Genomic DNA, 16,232 nt, shown 5'->3' on the forward strand with positions numbered 1-16,232 from the left:
AGACGCGTGCAAAGATGACAAAAGTCCAGTGTTTTTCAATAAGCAAAGAGGATTTATTCACAGTTTGTAAACAGAGTTCAGCCACTTTCCCTGTCGTTTGTTTCTCTAACACAAACCCTCTGTCTTATTTTCTAATCATGAACAAACAAAAACGTTTGCAATCACTGCATGATCAAAACCTGTATTGCCTTCAGAGTCAGCAGTTACTTCTTGATTATAATACTGCCTAACTGACGGTACACTACTCCCCCGTGTGGCGGGAGGTTCACCAAAACAAACACGTTCATCTGTTAATCTAATCCTAATTGCTTTCAGAAGTCACTATCATAATCATAATCTATCAATATTTGCTCTTTTTTCTTCTCTTCCTGTTGCTTCTTTTCTTTCTCCTCCTCCTCCTCCTCTTCCTCATTCTCCTCCTCCTGTTGCTCCTTTTCTTTCTCCTCCTCTTCCTCCTCCTCCTCATCCGTGTCATCTTCTTTCTTGTCTGTTTTCTGGTGAAACTCTTGGTATATCCCAGTCAGAGCCGTCGCTGCTTCCAGAGACACTTTCAGATTTCCTATGACCTCCTTGTCTTCATCCACGCTCACGACTGGAGGAGACAGAGACACGGGGACGGACCGATGGTAAGAAAACCATGTTTTACACAGTATCCTCACAATCGATTCGTTTTAAGACTCTCTGTGTCAAACATGCGACACAAATGCAACACTTACTGTCAATTTGTTGGTCGCTGACATCATTTCCAGTGAGCAGCAGCTGCTGGAGGTCCAGAAACGCATGTCCCACATCCACACACTCCTCATCGTCGTCCATCGGCTCACTGACAACTGTGAACTTTAACCTTGCCACGACACACAGACACATGCACACATGTATTACCCGATGCCCTCCCTCCTCATGTAATCTGTAAAATGACACCCTACCTGCCCTGGTTGGGGTCGGTGCCCTCCAGCATGGTGTAGAGATACTGTCTGAGTGGAGCCGACTGTGAACCATCCACATAAATCACTGGCAGACACAAACAAGAGTTTTTATTGGTTAGAAAGCAATGACAACTTTCTAGAAAACATCCACAAGGCTCCCCCACTCTCACCTCGTGTGAAGTTGTAGTGGATCTCCTCTCCTTTGGTGGGTTTGCGGAGCGACATGGGTGTTTCTGTGGTTTCCATGGGGACACCCAGCAGCCGGTACTCCACGTAAACACGCTGCACTGACTTGTCCATCGCCACGTTGGAGGACGGTTCAAACACCAGGGACAGAATCTCCACCCTCAGCTTGTCACCCTGAAACAAAGTTACCTGTTTATGTCATAATATATATGAGAACTTCTATTTGATCCCCAGTTATTCAGTTTGTACCTTCCTCATTTTCCGTTTTGGTGGAATGACGATGATGTCGCTTTGTGAGGAACTGGCCTCGGAAGACTCCGGGGCTTCACTGTCTCCTGCAGCAGCTTTATAGTCAAAACAATGTCATATGCAATTTAACTGGCTGGGCTGAAAATGGAAGCCATGGCGTCGTGAGGCTTCAAATTACTGCAAGAAACTCACAGCAGGTGTTTAAGCCTGTTATGTGTTTGAATAGTTACCACTCTCTCTCCTCTCCTCTTCCTCCTCCTCTTCCTCCTCTTCATCCATTGACACCTGATCCACAAAGGGAAGGTCCTGAGAAGAAGACATTTGATATGAGCCTATTCACCAGCTCTTCTAATTCTTCTTCTTCTTCCTCTTTCCACAACATTGTTGAAATGTTAATAATGATGATAATAATGATAATGAGCTTCTACCCGAGTCCTGGCATCGCTGGCAGAGCTCGTCCTCGACACTGAGGTGGTTGAAGATCTTGAATAAAATAAATCAATTGAATTTAAGTAAAATCATAACCATACTATGGAAGAACAGGCTGTATGAATTTCCGAAGAACCAGAATCATTTCCAGCAATTCAAATCTGCTCTATAACACTTCCTATTTGTCCTTCTACAGAAATCCTAAAAACTCCCAGAATCCCATCAAGCTCATCAAGTTCTACAATAACAAGAAAAAGAAGTGGAAAAGGAAAAAAGAAACCTGTGACTTACTTCCTTGTGGTCAAACGAAGGGGTGTGGTGAGTCTGGGCTCAGGCGTGAGACGGGATGTGTCGTGATAGAGGTCAGGTGACCTCTTAATGGATCTCTTCCTGTCTGTGGTGGATCTCTTCCGGTCTGTGGTGGATCTCTTCCTGTCTGTGGTGGATCTCGTCCTGTCTGTGGCCAGCGGGTTCAGAGAGGTGGGCTGATCTGGTCGTATGTTGTGTGAGCTTTTCTCTTTCCCAGCTGGAGGCCGAGGCTGTAAACGGATGAATACACAAGTAAACACATAAATGATCATGAAAACATACAGTTCAACTGTAAATGTGCTCCATTGGTGCTCAAAACCTGACCAAAGCTTTGGGCTCTTTCTGCAGCGCTTTGGTGGCTCTCGGCTCAAGTAGCTGAGTCTGTAGTGAAACAGCAGAGATATGTCTTTGAACACAGCACACGTTTGAGCATTTACACATTTAGTTCTTTACTCAAAAGTCCTACGACATGATAGTCATTTCAACGAGAAGTACGTTTAGTGAGTTACGGGTGACATTGCTTTGAACCTTTTTTTTCTGACACACTACTAGAATAAATAATATCACCTTCACTCTGGGCTTGGCTATCGGCCTCTGTGATGCTTCAGCCTCCTCCTTTCTCCTCTCCTCCCTCTCATTGCCCTCCATGTCCTGTCTTCCTTGTCTACCTTGCACATTGTCCACCGATAGTTGGAGGGGGTACTTCCATTTGATCAAGACCCTGACCATGCCCCGAGGTCCACCAGCCGGATCCCTCAGAACATAGTCACCTGGCAGGACAGAGAGAAGTCTGGATTTTAACATGTGATGGAACGATGTGAAAATAAGACGTTGGCTTCCACTATCTGAATCAAAGCTCCCTCTCAGATGATTTAGCTGTTCTCTCCTCCTCACCTCTGACCTCCCTGCCTGTGGCCAGGGCTCGCAGTGGGATGGGGGTCTTGGCCAGATATGCTGGTGGTATCTGGTCATCGCTGTCATCAAACACATACACACACAAACTGCTGGACCTGGAAAGAAGAGGAGAGCAACCAGTCATTTGCAATGGGATAATCTAAAGCAGTAGCTCGTTATGAAAACTTTTGAAAGTTCTTTGGGATACTCATTCATTTGGCCCAATAGTTAACTTATCTGCTAAGAAAAAGCCCAAATCCTTGAAAGTGTTAAAAGGCTGCCTGTGTCACAGAGAACACGCCTGCACAATATTTATTCATAGACAACGTTTTGATCCTACTTGGATCTTCATCAGGTCAGAATGTAAGGCAGGTTGGTTCATCACAACCACCAGGGTGACTAAACGTCCACAAGCATTCAACACTTCAATAATGAACATAGAAAAAATACAAATTACTTAAAAACAACAACAACCTAATAATGCCATGATTGTCATCACAAAGGGAAACAAGATCAGAACATATCAGAAAAAAGAAACGTCAATTAATTCTGTTTATTAAATATTATTCTCCAAGAAAATGTTTAATCTCCTTGTCTTGATCCAGACGTTTGCAAAGAGACTGCTATGTGGAACAAAACGTCTCCTAATTTGAGTTCCCTGTGAAGCGACCTGCCATGGAGCTCGTTGCTGATTGGTGTACATTACGAAGAAATACAAATGTGTTTTCCTTGTTCTGTTCTGATGAAGATCCAAACAGGATCCAATTGTTTTCCTTTCATCTCTATGATGCTGTATTTAGGATTAGCTGTTAGTCTTGCATTATTATTAATCTCTGGCCACAGAAAGTTCATCCTCATCAATATAATCTATATAACACATTTCCAACATATTACCAAATGGTAATACCTCAGGTAGTGCAAGACATCAGCTGTCACTGCGAGTGGGTAGCAGGTGGTATCGGTGAACACCGGGTCGGCGGAGGCCTGGACCGTCTGAGAGACGTGAGGCGGCAGGTCGTACAACCTGTATGTCAAGTAGGCGTCAGGAAGAAGTCCCGGCCAGCGAGCATTCAGCCCCACGCAGCGGTCCAACACCACCACCAGCTCATTGGGGATCCCCCCGCCGTAGTCATGGAGCTCCTGCAAACGGCGTTAGACAGTGTTTCCCAAACCATCTCCCCGCTACACAGAGTTAACCCTGACTCTAAAAAGTCACAGACAAAATCACAGTCTGACACCACGACACGGTTTTTACCTCCTGACCAGCGTCCTGCCAGCCAAGCGAGATCTGCACAGGCCTCCTCTGTGTGGCGGGTCTCCTGTCAGCTCCTCTCTCTGCCACAGTGTCCAGCGGCTCTGCTGGATGAAACAGACGCACCCAGAAGTCCACAGCACCAACAAGTGCACCCTCGGCACCTTGGAGGAAGAAAGACATGAATGAAGATGAACACACACGGTGCATTACGTCACAAAAGAACATGTGAAAGAACATTTCTCTATCTAGGTATAGAATGTCTTCATGTTGGCATTCGAGCATCAAATCCAGAACATGACTTTCTCTTCATACGACATTACTCACCTGTGATGTTCACACGTCCACCCACACTTTCCCCTCTTCGTTCCAGAGCACTCACGAGGGACATCTGCCCACTTCCATGTGTCACAAAGCCGACCCCTCCTAATGCCTGGTGGAGCTCCACTCTGACGCCTGACCCCTGACCTTCCAGCCGGCCCAGATCTCGGCCTGTCAGCGCGTAGCGGGACGTGAAGCTGTAGTCTGGTTGGCTGCCTGACACCAGAGGAGTGGAGTGCACCTCAAAGTCCAAGAGGCTATAGGTGCAGAAGGTCACAATGTCCTCGTGGTGGATGCTGCCCATGGTCCGAAGCCCTGCTGGGGTGAAGGCCGCGGCCTAGAGGTGCAATAAAAGAAAAAGAAAAGGGCGTTTCAGCTTCAGGGAAATGTGAAAACAAATTCAGATAGAACATCTGATTTTGTCCAGACCTTGAGGTGGATCTCCAACAATGACTCCCCGGGCCTCAGCTGAGAAAAACATGCGTCGTCGTCCTCAATGGGCTGTACCACCTCATGGTCTCCAGCTGGCCAGGTGTACAGGATTGGTATGGTCCGTTTGTAGTTCCTGGGGCTGTATGCTAACTCTTTCAACTGAGCTTTAGAAAACAAATAGGAAATAAAGAGTTTTGAGATTCTGATGCTGACAAACTGCACATCATCAGTCAGTGAGTGGTGGACAGCACAGAAGCAGCTGATCAGGACTGGCATTGGGCTCTCTTGCCTTTGCTCTTACTACCTTGTAAAGCGTTGATCTGAAGAGCTCTTTTTGATAGAAGTTTGTCTTTTTCTGCCGTCTTCCTCCGGCTCTCCTGCCTCTCTCTCCCCATCTTCTGGGTGACTGTGTTCAACTCTTCCTTGAGAAGCAAACCGTTGGATAAGTTTGGTTAGTGGGAAGAGAAACATTTAAAGAAAGAGTATCAATGATGACCACACATGTCTGTGTGTACTGTGTATGAGCGTGTACCTGCAGGTCTGTAGTGATGCGGTGCTCCAGCAGCAAGAGGTTTCTGGTTTTCTGTAATTCCAGCACAGTCTCAGCGTGTGATGCCTGGCTGTTTGCCAGCTCACCGGGCGAATCCTCCACCTTCCCGTCAGCCCACAGGAACCCCAGCCCCGCTCTGCTCTCCTGCTGCATCCTGAATGCCTGTCGTTGGAGGGGAGAAGCATGCAAGGAGGTTGAAAAACCATTGGTTTGGTCATCACAGTCATTAAGTCTCTGTCCTAGAAGAGGTCCAACACTGTGCACACCTTGATCTGTATAAGAGTTTCACTGAGCTCCTCCACACTCATGTCAAACTCCTGGAAGAGAGCAGAGAGATGATGAGAGGTGAGCTCAAACATATAGACGGATGTATATTATTCCATTCTGTGTGTCTGACCTTGGTGACGGAGTCCAGTCTGTCCTGCAGAGCAGAGATCTGCTCTCGGTACCGGAGAACCTCCTGCTCCAGATGCTCTCGCTTGTCTCTCACCGTCACAATGAACTCTAAATGCAACATTGTAAATACCGTTTCATGTTGTTACTCTTCCAATTTCGGTCAAATGAAGCAATACATATCTTCCTTCTAACCGTCAGACTGCAGCACCACGCTGAGACTCCTACCTCTGTCTTGCTCCCTCTTCCCCTCTAATATCTCCTTCTCTCGTCTCAGCTTCTCCTTCTCCAGCTCCAGCCGGCCTCTCTCGCTCCGCTCTGCTCGCAGCATCTCCTCCAGTCTCTGGAGGTCCATCCTGTCGATGCTTTCTCCCTGTTCTTCCCTCCGTTGGCTCATTTCTCCATGTTGTTCCATTTTGCCATTGTGGTTGCTTTGTACAGATAAAGTACTAGGAAGGAAAACAGTAAATAGAAACACACAAGGAGAAACGTGACTTCCAGAAGTCCTTCGATTCTTAAGAATACGTGTATATGTGTAGTCCTTAATGAAACAACGCATGTTCATATCCATCTGTATTTTAAGTGCTGCTGCTTCTGTGTGGCATCTACTGTACATCTCAATTTCCAGAAAAGCAAAGGTAGTGTCCATCATACGTCCTGGTCGATGTGCACCATCAAATCTTAGCGCTTAGAAGATTTCAACTCTCACCTCTCTAGCAGAGTGTCGTAGTTTTCTTTTATCAGATCCCTCTCTCCCTCCAGGTCAGACATGCGATCCTTGAGCTGAAGGGAAACTCCCGTTACGTGATGTCTGGTCATTCTTTATCAGGAGTTATTCATGCAGATAGATGCCGTACCTTGTCCAGGGTCTGCAGAGAGAGGGTGGTGGTGTTGAGTTGCCCCTCCAGGGTCAGAGATCTCTGTCTCTCCTGCTTCAGATGCTCAGTGAGCTCCTCCACTTTGTCCAGCAGGGCTGCCTGGCTTTCCCTCAGTGACCTCTGACCCTGGGGTGAACACACACTCAAAGTAAATATGAGAAAAGTATCAGACTATTTGTTTGAGGTATTCAGAATGCTGCGTGTGGCATTTACCTCCTCCAGCTGATTCTCATATGCCTGGAAGAAAAGAGTTACATGTTTTCTTTTAACCAATGAGACATTTATGTGAATGACTAATGCACTGAACCCACATTCTTGAGCTGAAGTAATAAGGTAATAACTGGATAAAAAATAGAAAAAGAATGATTTCTAGACAGATCAGGTCGGCTAACCTCCTGCAGGTTGTTGAACTTCTCCTGGCTGACCCTCAGGGCGGTGCTCTTGTCTGAAAGCTGCTTTTGCAGACGGATCAAATCCACATTCTCTCTAATAGTTAATCTGACAGAGAGATAACAACGGGATTTATTCATTTTCAACTGAAGATGAAATGAAATGTATTTAAAAATAATAAAAAAAAAACTCATTTACAGATTTAGAAATCCCAAAAGCAGGAGAACCCGCCACAATGCAAAGCAGCCATCATGGTAGTGTGTGTGCTGCATCACCTGTGTCTGTCAGCCTGCTGCTTCCTGAGGTCTCTCACCGTTCCCTCCATCTCTCTCTCTCGCTCTCTCAGCGTGTCTCGCAGCGCCTGGGCGCTCAGCTCCAGCTCTGCAGCCCTCACCTGCTCCGTCACACTGGACCTGCTGGGAAGGTGGACGGGGTCAGTGTGGAGGCATGGGGGGTCGGGGGGTCGGGATACAGGTGTGTGGTAGAATGAAAGCTGCTCAATGCTCAGTACATCACACACTTACAATCTGTCCAGCTCTGCCCGGGTGTCCTCCAGCGTGGGGCCGTAGCGGGGCGGGGCCGTCTGGGCCGCCCTCCTGACTCCGCCCTCTGCTTCCAGGCTTCTACCTGACAGGTGGAAGGAGAACAAGGTCAGATGGAAGAGGAAGCAGCAGTTACCTGGCCTTGTTTATTTCACACTCAGTGTAGTAAAGGTCAAGTATGAGATCTATCTTAAAAACAAGTCACACCTCCCTGAGAAAGTACATTCATACTATCCACCATTATACATGGATATCACATGGACATCATGATGTTATGAATGCTTGAAAAATAAAAGATAGAGAAAGGAGGTGGAAGAAAATAGCTGCTCTATTGTTTCTACATCAATTTTAAATCTTCTTTCGATAAGTTCATTTGAAGGATACATTTCCTTTACAGTTTTTATAATATATATAAAAAAATATTTATAAAGAGAGGGGGGTGTGACATGCAGGAAAGGACCTCCAGGATTCGAACCGGGGTTGGCTGCGTATGTACGTTCATACATGGCATGAGCTCTAACCACTCCGCTCTATGCCTTCCAGTTGGCACAACACAAACGAGGGTAAGCCCTTTCATTTCTAATAATCCTTTCATAATTTCAAAATCTATTGCTTTTATCCCAGCTTCTTCATCATTTTGGATCAAATCCATGAACAACACACACCTTTACTGAACTTGTATGGCATGCGTCCCCCGAGGTCCATAATGTGCTGCTTGGCCAAGCTGAGTTTATTCTGCAGCACACCTTTCTGGCTCTCCAGCATCACCACACGGGCCTCCAGCTCCTGCATGGTGTCCTCCATGTCCCTCTCCTTCACACCAGTGGAGCCAGGACGGGCCTGACGGAGGCGTATCAGTCTGGTGGACATCCTGAGGTGAGGAGGAGGAGGAGGAGCCATATTAGGGGCTGATATACTTAGCTCTATTTAAAATACATCCATTGACATTGTCCCGGCTCCTCTGAGATGCCACATTGATACGCTCCACCCAAACGCCATGTGTCAATGTTCCTATCACCTGCGTAGCCTCGTCTCCTGTGTGCGAGTGTGTTGTCTCAGCACACTGTTTTCCTCTTGAAGGCGGAGACATAGGTCCTCCAGGTGTTCTCTGGGAAACCGAAACAGGCGCTGAGGGTCTGCTGAAGAGACAGAGAGGCAGGAAACATGGAAAACATTTACTTGCTTTGTTGCATAGACGAACCAAGAGCTAAAAGGAGAATTGTTTATGTATGTTTATGTAATGCTTTTGAAGCATGTCAGCAGTTTCCTTCTCCTCGAGGTGGATGAGTTGAAAAGACAAGTTTTATCAAATGGTTTCACCTTTGGCCTTTGTGACATGATGCTTCTTCCATGTCTTCACATTACGTAGCGTATCTGGGGAAACCATGCAGCTTTAGTCAAGACTGTTGCAAACACCCAACTATAGCTCACTGCATGTTTGTTGAGAATATACACCTCATCAACACTGTCACATCATCCACATTGAGTGACGTTAAAATGGAAAACAAATGAAAACGGCTGAATAAATGTTGTCATATTGGCGTTAGACTCCACACAAACCTGGGGCCGCTGGCATCAGGCCCCCCCTCATCAGCCCCACATCCCTGACTGGGAGATCTCCGGCTGTCTCATCCATCCCTGGTGACATCACACCTCTCCACTCAGACTCCAGGGGCCAATCAGAAAGCTCCGCCCTTTGAAACGGCACAGCAGTAAACTTGTCCCATTGACATCCACGGCTGGTTCTCTGCTCTCCATCCAGGTGAAGTTACACGCTGAAAACAGCAGCAAAGGAGAGGAACCAAAAGTATTATTCAGGATTGTAACAATAACTTCCTACTTTCATATGTATGTCATAATTACATCTTCAATCTTTACTGTTTATATTCTCAGTTGTCGGAAATCACAAACCAACTCCACACTGTGTATAATAATCTCATTAAGCCTGGAGAGGCTGTCATCCCCAACGCTTCACTCTACATATTTAATGTTCAAAATGCAAAACTATCAGCCAATTTGATGATTCCTAAATGTGCCTACTGTTTTAAGGACCACATTGCTGCACAATTAGGAATGAACACCAAGAATCCTGCTTGTGGGACGCTGGTTTAACATGTTATTCTCCCATACAGCAAAGACATCAACATTGAAAACTGTGTTAACAAAATCTTTGACTGACCCTTGTTTGTTGTCCATCCAGAGAGGTTTTACATCTGCTCGTGTGCTTAATGATAGAAGTGTTAATCCCTCTCCTTGCCTTCCTCCTCCGTTGGTTTGTGTGCATGCATCTAGTTCAGTGACATACCTGAGTATAGAGCAGCACTCGGTGTGTCTAATGCCTCCACAAAACACTCGATCCTGAAGTCTGCCTCAGCTCCATCTGCTTGGAGGCTAATCCCATCTCTATGCTAATCTGATTAGCAACTGTCAGGCTGTACAATGCAAAACATGGTCTGAAGTCAGTTTTGTGGTTAATCTGTAATGACGTTATGTTAATTACTGGAGTGAAGCAGGTCTAGGATCTGTGCTGAGCATGAGGGAAGAAGGAGGAGGATGAGAGGTATACATACATAAATGTATAACGCATCTCCTTTTTTGTCTATTTTTATATTTTGTTTGTGTGTGTTAACATTTTAAGATACACAATCTCAAAATCTCATTGTACAATGTGCAACGGTAATAAAGTCATTTTATTCTATTCTATACAACACTTTACATTTTATTGAAGGCAGGCAGCAAACTGTTTAAAGTAAAGCCAAAGCTGGGGTGCATTCTCTCTACTGGCCAGCAGGGGGAAACTGCTCTGGTTGCAAAAAAAAGTCTGATTGATTGCTTTTCTCTCTTGATGTATTATCTCAGTAAACATTGTAAACATGAGTTTATGGTCTCAATCTGTAGTTTCAAGTATTCTTCAATCCAGAATGATGTTAATTTAGTAGATTATGGTCCATATCAGGGGTCTCAAACTGGCGGCCGGCCCACGGGCCACATCCCCCCTCTCCATCCCATGACGGATGTCAAAAATATTACGTTTTTTACATTCAATTATATTGTTTTATACTTGTTTCATATCAAATTAAACGACCCCTTGTAATAAAAGCCCAATTATATTTGTTTAACAAGTTAAATAAAAAGTATTTTGTTTGCACAATACAATGGCAGAGGTCAGAGGTCGTGGTGCTGCTTGTCCAGCCTTGACTGCAGCGTGGGGCTGTAGCTTCCTTTGTTTGACTACAAACAGCAAAGATGTGTCTTTCCCAGCAGAAAAGAAAGGTGGACCGGGAACACACACTGTTTCAACAAAGATGGACGTTGCAGTGTTTTGTTGTGGAGTTCAGTGGAAATGCTTCTAAAGGAATACAATATCAAACATCATCACTGGTGTAAACACGGAGAGCATGAGAAGTAGAAGGGAGAGGAGAATGTTGACGTGGTCATCCTATCAGATGACAAGACCATCAGAGGCCCTGAGCTAGTTTGAGTTTGAGACCCCTGATTTGGAGTCAAACAGGCCAGAAATCAGGGGACGCTTTTGGGGGCGGGGCTACCTGATGAGTAACCCCTAACACAAATGTTCTACTAAAAAAATGTTTGCATCAATAAAGAGAACATGTTTATACCATGACAAAAACAGACATTTAATATTCATATCATATTGTAATGCCATCTAAATCACCGCTTCCATTGACTTCACTCAGCGGGCGGATGATAAGTGGGGACTTGTTGCTGCCGCTGTCACACACATCTGGGTTGAAAAAGGGAAACATGGCCTCGGTGAACTGGAACTGTGTAAAGGAATAGAGGTGTGAGCCGGCCTCTGCATCATAGAAGGACACCGTCCCGTCCTCGTAATCCAAAAAGACCCCGACGACCTTCGGCCTCTGAGAGAGACTCAGCAGCTGTGCCTGTCCTGCACATGCCCGGTACTCACGGTCCTTCCTCAGACAGATAGTCCAGTATCCGTCCTCCGGACTCAGCGTGACCACGCCCTTCCTGTTGACTGACTGTCGCGCTACACCCAAGTCCCACGCTGTTTTGTCTCCCACGTATACTTCCCAGTAGTGCCTCCCGGTGGTGAAACCCTGCATAGCAAGAGAGGCTCAGGTCACTGGGACATTTCACTTGAAAGACATGACATCCCTACAGGGTGAACACATGAACACATTTACCCTCGTGGCGAGGACACACGGCGCCATGTCAAAACGCTCTGGTACATCTGTCAGGTTCTGTTCAACATCTCCGTCCCAGACCCGCCTCCCATCCTCTGACAGGACCAGCCAAGGGTTGGCTGTCCTGGGGTCCAGATGAATATCAACTGGGAGACACACAGTTTTTATGGATTTTTTAAATATTACCCCTTTTCTCCAAAGATGTGATTATTCTTTTTTATTTGTGGTTAACATTAGTTGTGGTGTCTGGAAAAATACTGTAACAAATACTTAAAAGTAGCTAAATGACAGTGTCATTCAGTGTTACAAATAAAGACACTGTTCTGTGTCTCTGTTCTATTTTTTTAATGATAAATTAAAAAAATAGAAGTGTGAATCACTGTTACTTGCAGCAATAACTAAATCAAATATCATAGTATGGAATATGTTAGATTTACAGTCCCTTTCATTCAGTAAACTTGTTGATTCATAGTTTTGTTCAAGATTCGTATTTGTGTTGAGAAACAGGACTGAAGATATATTCAAAAAGAGAACGAGAACACTGAAGATGCTGAATGATGTGAGACTGTTAGTGACGGTGTTTTACTGTCTAACGTACCTGCATACTGCTGGATCTGCTCATGCTCTGTACGTGAATGAGAACACACGATTGACAATGAAACAACCTTAATGTAGAAATTACATTCATGTAGCTGCTTTGTAAATCTTTATTAGAAGATGACCTTGGATGGAGAGCCTTTTCAGTGCTGACTGAAGCTGCTGTTCACTGCTGGCCAGCGCTCTCCTCATGGTCCCCAAACACGTGACTGAATGGACAATGATGTCAGAGCAGGCTTTGGCAGATGGAGGACAACTCAGAGCTGGAAACCTCTGACACCAAGAAGTCAAATAAGAGAGAAAAACAGCAGAGAGGATGAGATGGGAATGAAGCTGAAAGACAACGTTTGTCTCTGTTTCTGAAGTCTCCTGCATGCTCATCCTATCAACCTGCTGTGAGACGACCTCTGACCTGCAGAAGATGAAGGTGGTCCTCAGTGTGAGACAGCTGCTCCATCTCGTTCCTCTTCCTGTCCAGCTCGGTGACCTCCAGCTGCAGCTGTGTGATGAGGCTGGCTGCCCTCTGCTCGGCTGCTGCCTGCTTCCTCTGGATCAGCTCCACCAGCTCGGCCAGGCGCCTCTCCAAGGACTGCAGCAGAGAGGAGAGGAGCGCCGTGCTCTCCACGATGTCCCTCCGCGAGTTCTCCTGAACACATCGGAGGATCATCAGAAACCTCCCCTCCACTCAAAGATGTGGTTTGCTGACTTCACCTGAACACTATTTTTAAGTCTTAAAACTGACTGGTCACAGCAAGGGATTCTAGTCCTGGTTCAGGTTCCTTCTGTGTGTTTGCATGTTCTCATGTGTGAGTGTGGGTTCTCTTCAGGTTCTCCGTCTTCCTCCCACACTGGTTACCTGTCTGTCTCTACATGTCAGCCCTGTGATAGACTGGTTACCTGTCTGTCTCTACATGTCAGCCCTGTGATAGACTGGTTACCTGTCTGTCTCTACATGTCGGCCCTGTGATAGACTGGTTACCTGTCTGTCTCTACATGTCAGCCCTGTGATAGACTGGTTACCTGTCTGTCTCTACATGTCAGCTCTGTGATAGACTGGTTACCTGTCTGTCTCTACATGTCAGCCCTGTGAGAGACTGGTTACCTGTCTGTCTCTACATGTCAGCCCTGTGATAGACTGGTTACCTGTCTGTCTCTACATGTCAGCCCTGTGATAGACTGGTTACCTGTCTGTCTCTACATGTCGGCCCTATGATAGACTGGTTACCTGTCTGTCCCTTCATGTCAGCCCTGTGATAGACTGGTTACCTGTCTGTCTCTACATGTCAGCCCTGTGATAGACTGGATTGGCTCCAGCCCCCCCATGACCCTGAATATCGGATAAGCAGTGATTGATAATGGATGTATGGATAGTAGTTCAAGTAGATAGAAATATATTCTAAGCACTGATTAATATAAATATTGTGGGACTATTATTGTAGTGGTACCATAGACATAAAAGAAGTGCACGTAGTCATGTTGATGTCACCTGTTGGTTTGTGGACTATGTTTTGAAACCAGGTCAGAATTTTGTCCGTTGCCATATTGGAAATTTTGGCAACCACAAGTGACCATATTTGGACTGTGGAGGAGCGACGGGTGGATCTGACTAACACAAGCAACAGAGTGGCAACTTTACTGGATCTGGATCCATCTGGATTCTGGTGTGAAGTTGCTAACAAAGTTAGCTTCATAATTCAAGGTCAACTTTACAGCTAACTGCATTGGTAGCATGATAGCAACCTGTCAATCAGCAGGTAAGCCCCGCCCCCTAAAGCATCCCCCGCTGCTTCCTGGTCTGGTGGACTCTAAATGGACCATAATGTACTAAATGAACATCATGCTGGATTGAAGAAGACTTGAAACTAGTGATTGAGACCATAAACTCATGTTTACAATGTTTACTGAGATAATACATTTTTGTAACCAGAGGAGTCGCCCCCTGATGTACAGCAGAGAGAATGCATGTTTAACACATTACAGCACGGGTTCACTTTTCAGAACTGGAGGTTGCCGCCTGAGGTTTACTAATCATTTTCCAGCTATGAACACACTCTTGCATAAGGTCAACCTCTTTTCTTACATTATTAATGTATTATTAACAGTCAACATTCCGTTCAGCCGTTCTATGATCTGATGTCTACTCACTTTGCTGAGCTCCACAGAGTGTTTGATCTCCTCCACTTTTTGCAGTCTGTCTCTGATCATCTGCTGAACATCAGCCTCGATCCTTTTCATCTGAGCCTGAACATCAGAACAGGAATTAAAAACCAAAGCTAATCAAAGTCCAAAGGCTGCCCTTGTATTTGATGGGCAGCGGCGGGCATGACGATGATGAGTTCAGGACCTCACCTGTTTCTCCTTACTCTCTCGCTCCACTGGGACGGTGTCGTGACAGCGGTGGTCGGTCTCGGTGCACAACACACACACACACCTCTGGTCGCTCCTGCAGAACAGTTCCAGGAGCCTCTGGTGCCTCTTACACATCCGGCTCTCCAGCATCGCCACGGGGTCAATCAGCTTATGAATCTTCAAAGTGGCAACTCTCAGGTGTGGCTCTAGGTGACTCTCACAATATGAGGTCAGACACACAAGGCAGGACTTCAGGGCCTTCGTTTGCTCCTCCACGCACACATCACAAAATATGAATTTCCCCGCCGATGACATCACGCCGTTCTGCCTTCTTGCTCGGATCTGCTCCGATACCTCCTTGGCGAAGGAGTTCTCACAAAGCTCTGGCCGGCCCTCAAAGACGGTCTGACATTTTGGACAGCTGGCAGCGAGGCCGTCTCTCCAGTGTGCTGTGATGCAGGTGAAGCAGAAGCTATGACCACAGGGGATGGAGACGGGCTCACAGAAGACCTCCAGACAGATTCCGCATTGGAACTGCACCTCTGACAGGAGAACACTGCTGGAGGCCATGACCTGAGGAAGACGGAAGATTATGAGTGAGAAATTCATTATTTACATTGGTTAGATTTGCAATCATGTTCAAAATAAAGACATTTACAAAATAAACAGTGTAGGCCACAGAATCATTCAGCTTTTGTCTCTACTGCAGGCAGTGTTATCCGTTTTATTACAGCTCGAAACATCTGAACTTCCTTATCATTAACTTTTACAATTCAAAGAACACTGGCCAAAGTCCAGCTGCACCGTCACATGACTCAGCGTCTCTCTCTCATAGTTAGCTTGAAACATGAACTGATTGAATACACCCATTTAAATCCCAACACTAACATGCATCGCCTGCCAGTGTTTAAAAGTACCACACTCATAAATCACTGTACAGGCCAGCAGGGGTTAAATATATTCCATCTTACCTGCCTGACAAGACAAAAACTGAAACGTTATTGTACTTAATGTAAATGATCTGTGATTTTGTCTTGGTCTTACCTTGTTGCTGAATGTGAAACGTGATCTCTGAGGGAGCAAATGGAAACTGGCACTGCAGTTGTGAAGCCAAAGTCCTCCCAGTTCGGCTGTCACCACTCCCACTGGGACGTTTGTCCTCCAGGGCTTTTCACCCAGCATGTCCACCAGGGTGGGAGGAGTCATGCCGAGGTCAGGTGCCTTACTGGGTTAGTATTGAGTAGAATCTCTGTTCGTTTTGTATTGGACTGAGCAACAGAGCAGACACTTGAATAAAGCCACAGTCGTCACTTCACCATTCCAAGGCTCTTTGTTTCAAATGGACAGAAACATATTCACACACATT

General features: G+C 45.8%; 2 protein-coding genes across 5 annotated transcripts; both read right to left on the reverse strand.

Annotated features, from left to right (window-relative positions):
- Window positions 1-49: 49 nt before the first annotated feature.
- Window positions 50-9,521, reverse strand: rpgrip1 (RPGR interacting protein 1). Of its 3 annotated transcripts, none has more exons than XM_084003441.1 (30): window positions 9,312-9,521; window positions 9,072-9,125; window positions 8,770-8,887; window positions 8,417-8,622; window positions 7,734-7,836; window positions 7,485-7,625; window positions 7,212-7,317; window positions 7,033-7,056; window positions 6,799-6,945; window positions 6,651-6,724; window positions 6,170-6,390; window positions 5,946-6,052; window positions 5,815-5,865; window positions 5,531-5,710; window positions 5,303-5,420; window positions 4,996-5,162; window positions 4,573-4,903; window positions 4,249-4,409; window positions 3,901-4,133; window positions 2,994-3,109; window positions 2,667-2,869; window positions 2,424-2,480; window positions 2,082-2,329; window positions 1,790-1,844; window positions 1,592-1,667; window positions 1,362-1,456; window positions 1,097-1,286; window positions 927-1,011; window positions 717-844; window positions 50-592 (listed from the first exon to the last, which is right to left on the reverse strand). In XM_084003441.1, exons 1-30 carry the CDS (start codon window positions 9,397-9,399, stop codon window positions 312-314), a joined length of 4,164 nt encoding a protein of 1,387 aa, XP_083859567.1. In that variant the 5' UTR covers window positions 9,400-9,521; the 3' UTR covers window positions 50-311. The 3 variants fall into 3 exon arrangements, with proteins under 3 accessions (XP_083859567.1, XP_083859566.1, XP_083859565.1); XM_084003440.1 differs by having other exon boundaries at window positions 7,485-7,622; window positions 8,770-8,890; XM_084003439.1 differs by having other exon boundaries at window positions 8,770-8,890.
- A 1,817-nt stretch (window positions 9,522-11,338) lies between these two features.
- Window positions 11,339-15,991, reverse strand: LOC311009499 (E3 ubiquitin-protein ligase TRIM39-like). 2 transcript variants are annotated; one of them, XM_084003721.1, is made up of 8 exons: window positions 15,911-15,991; window positions 14,867-15,439; window positions 14,663-14,758; window positions 12,930-13,163; window positions 12,643-12,790; window positions 12,519-12,545; window positions 11,921-12,066; window positions 11,339-11,833 (listed from the first exon to the last, which is right to left on the reverse strand). In XM_084003721.1, exons 2-8 carry the CDS (start codon window positions 15,434-15,436, stop codon window positions 11,402-11,404), a joined length of 1,653 nt encoding a protein of 550 aa, XP_083859847.1. In that variant the 5' UTR covers window positions 15,437-15,439; window positions 15,911-15,991; the 3' UTR covers window positions 11,339-11,401. The 2 variants fall into 2 exon arrangements, with proteins under 2 accessions (XP_083859847.1, XP_083859848.1); XM_084003722.1 differs by lacking the exon at window positions 15,911-15,991 and adding an exon at window positions 15,525-15,607.
- Window positions 15,992-16,232: the final 241 nt, after the last annotated feature.

Source organism: Eutrigla gurnardus, assembly GCF_963514095.1.
Source record: "Eutrigla gurnardus genome assembly, chromosome: 23".
Classification (NCBI taxonomy): Eukaryota; Metazoa; Chordata; class Actinopteri; order Perciformes; family Triglidae; genus Eutrigla; species Eutrigla gurnardus.

Excerpts from the sequence above, each read along its gene's own strand:
- LOC311009499 (XM_084003721.1), bottom strand. The coding sequence starts at position 15,436 with ATGGCCTCCAGCAGTGTTCTCCTGTCAGAGGTGCAGTTCCAATGCGGA. Across the intron at positions 14,759-14,866 it reads GAGAGAGTAAGGAGAAACAG|GCTCAGATGAAAAGGATCGA; the intron begins GTGAGGTCCTGA and ends TCTGATGTTCAG. Across the intron at positions 11,834-11,920 it reads CGTGTGTCCTCGCCACGAGG|GGTTTCACCACCGGGAGGCA; the intron begins GTAAATGTGTTC and ends CTTGCTATGCAG.
- rpgrip1 (XM_084003439.1), bottom strand. The coding sequence starts at position 9,399 with ATGTCACCAGGGATGGATGAGACAGCCGGAGATCTCCCAGTCAGGGAT. Across the intron at positions 5,421-5,530 it reads GCATCACTACAGACCTGCAG|GAAGAGTTGAACACAGTCAC; the intron begins GTACACGCTCAT and ends TTGCTTCTCAAG. Across the intron at positions 4,134-4,248 it reads GGCAGGACGCTGGTCAGGAG|GAGCTCCATGACTACGGCGG; the intron begins GTAAAAACCGTG and ends CGCCGTTTGCAG.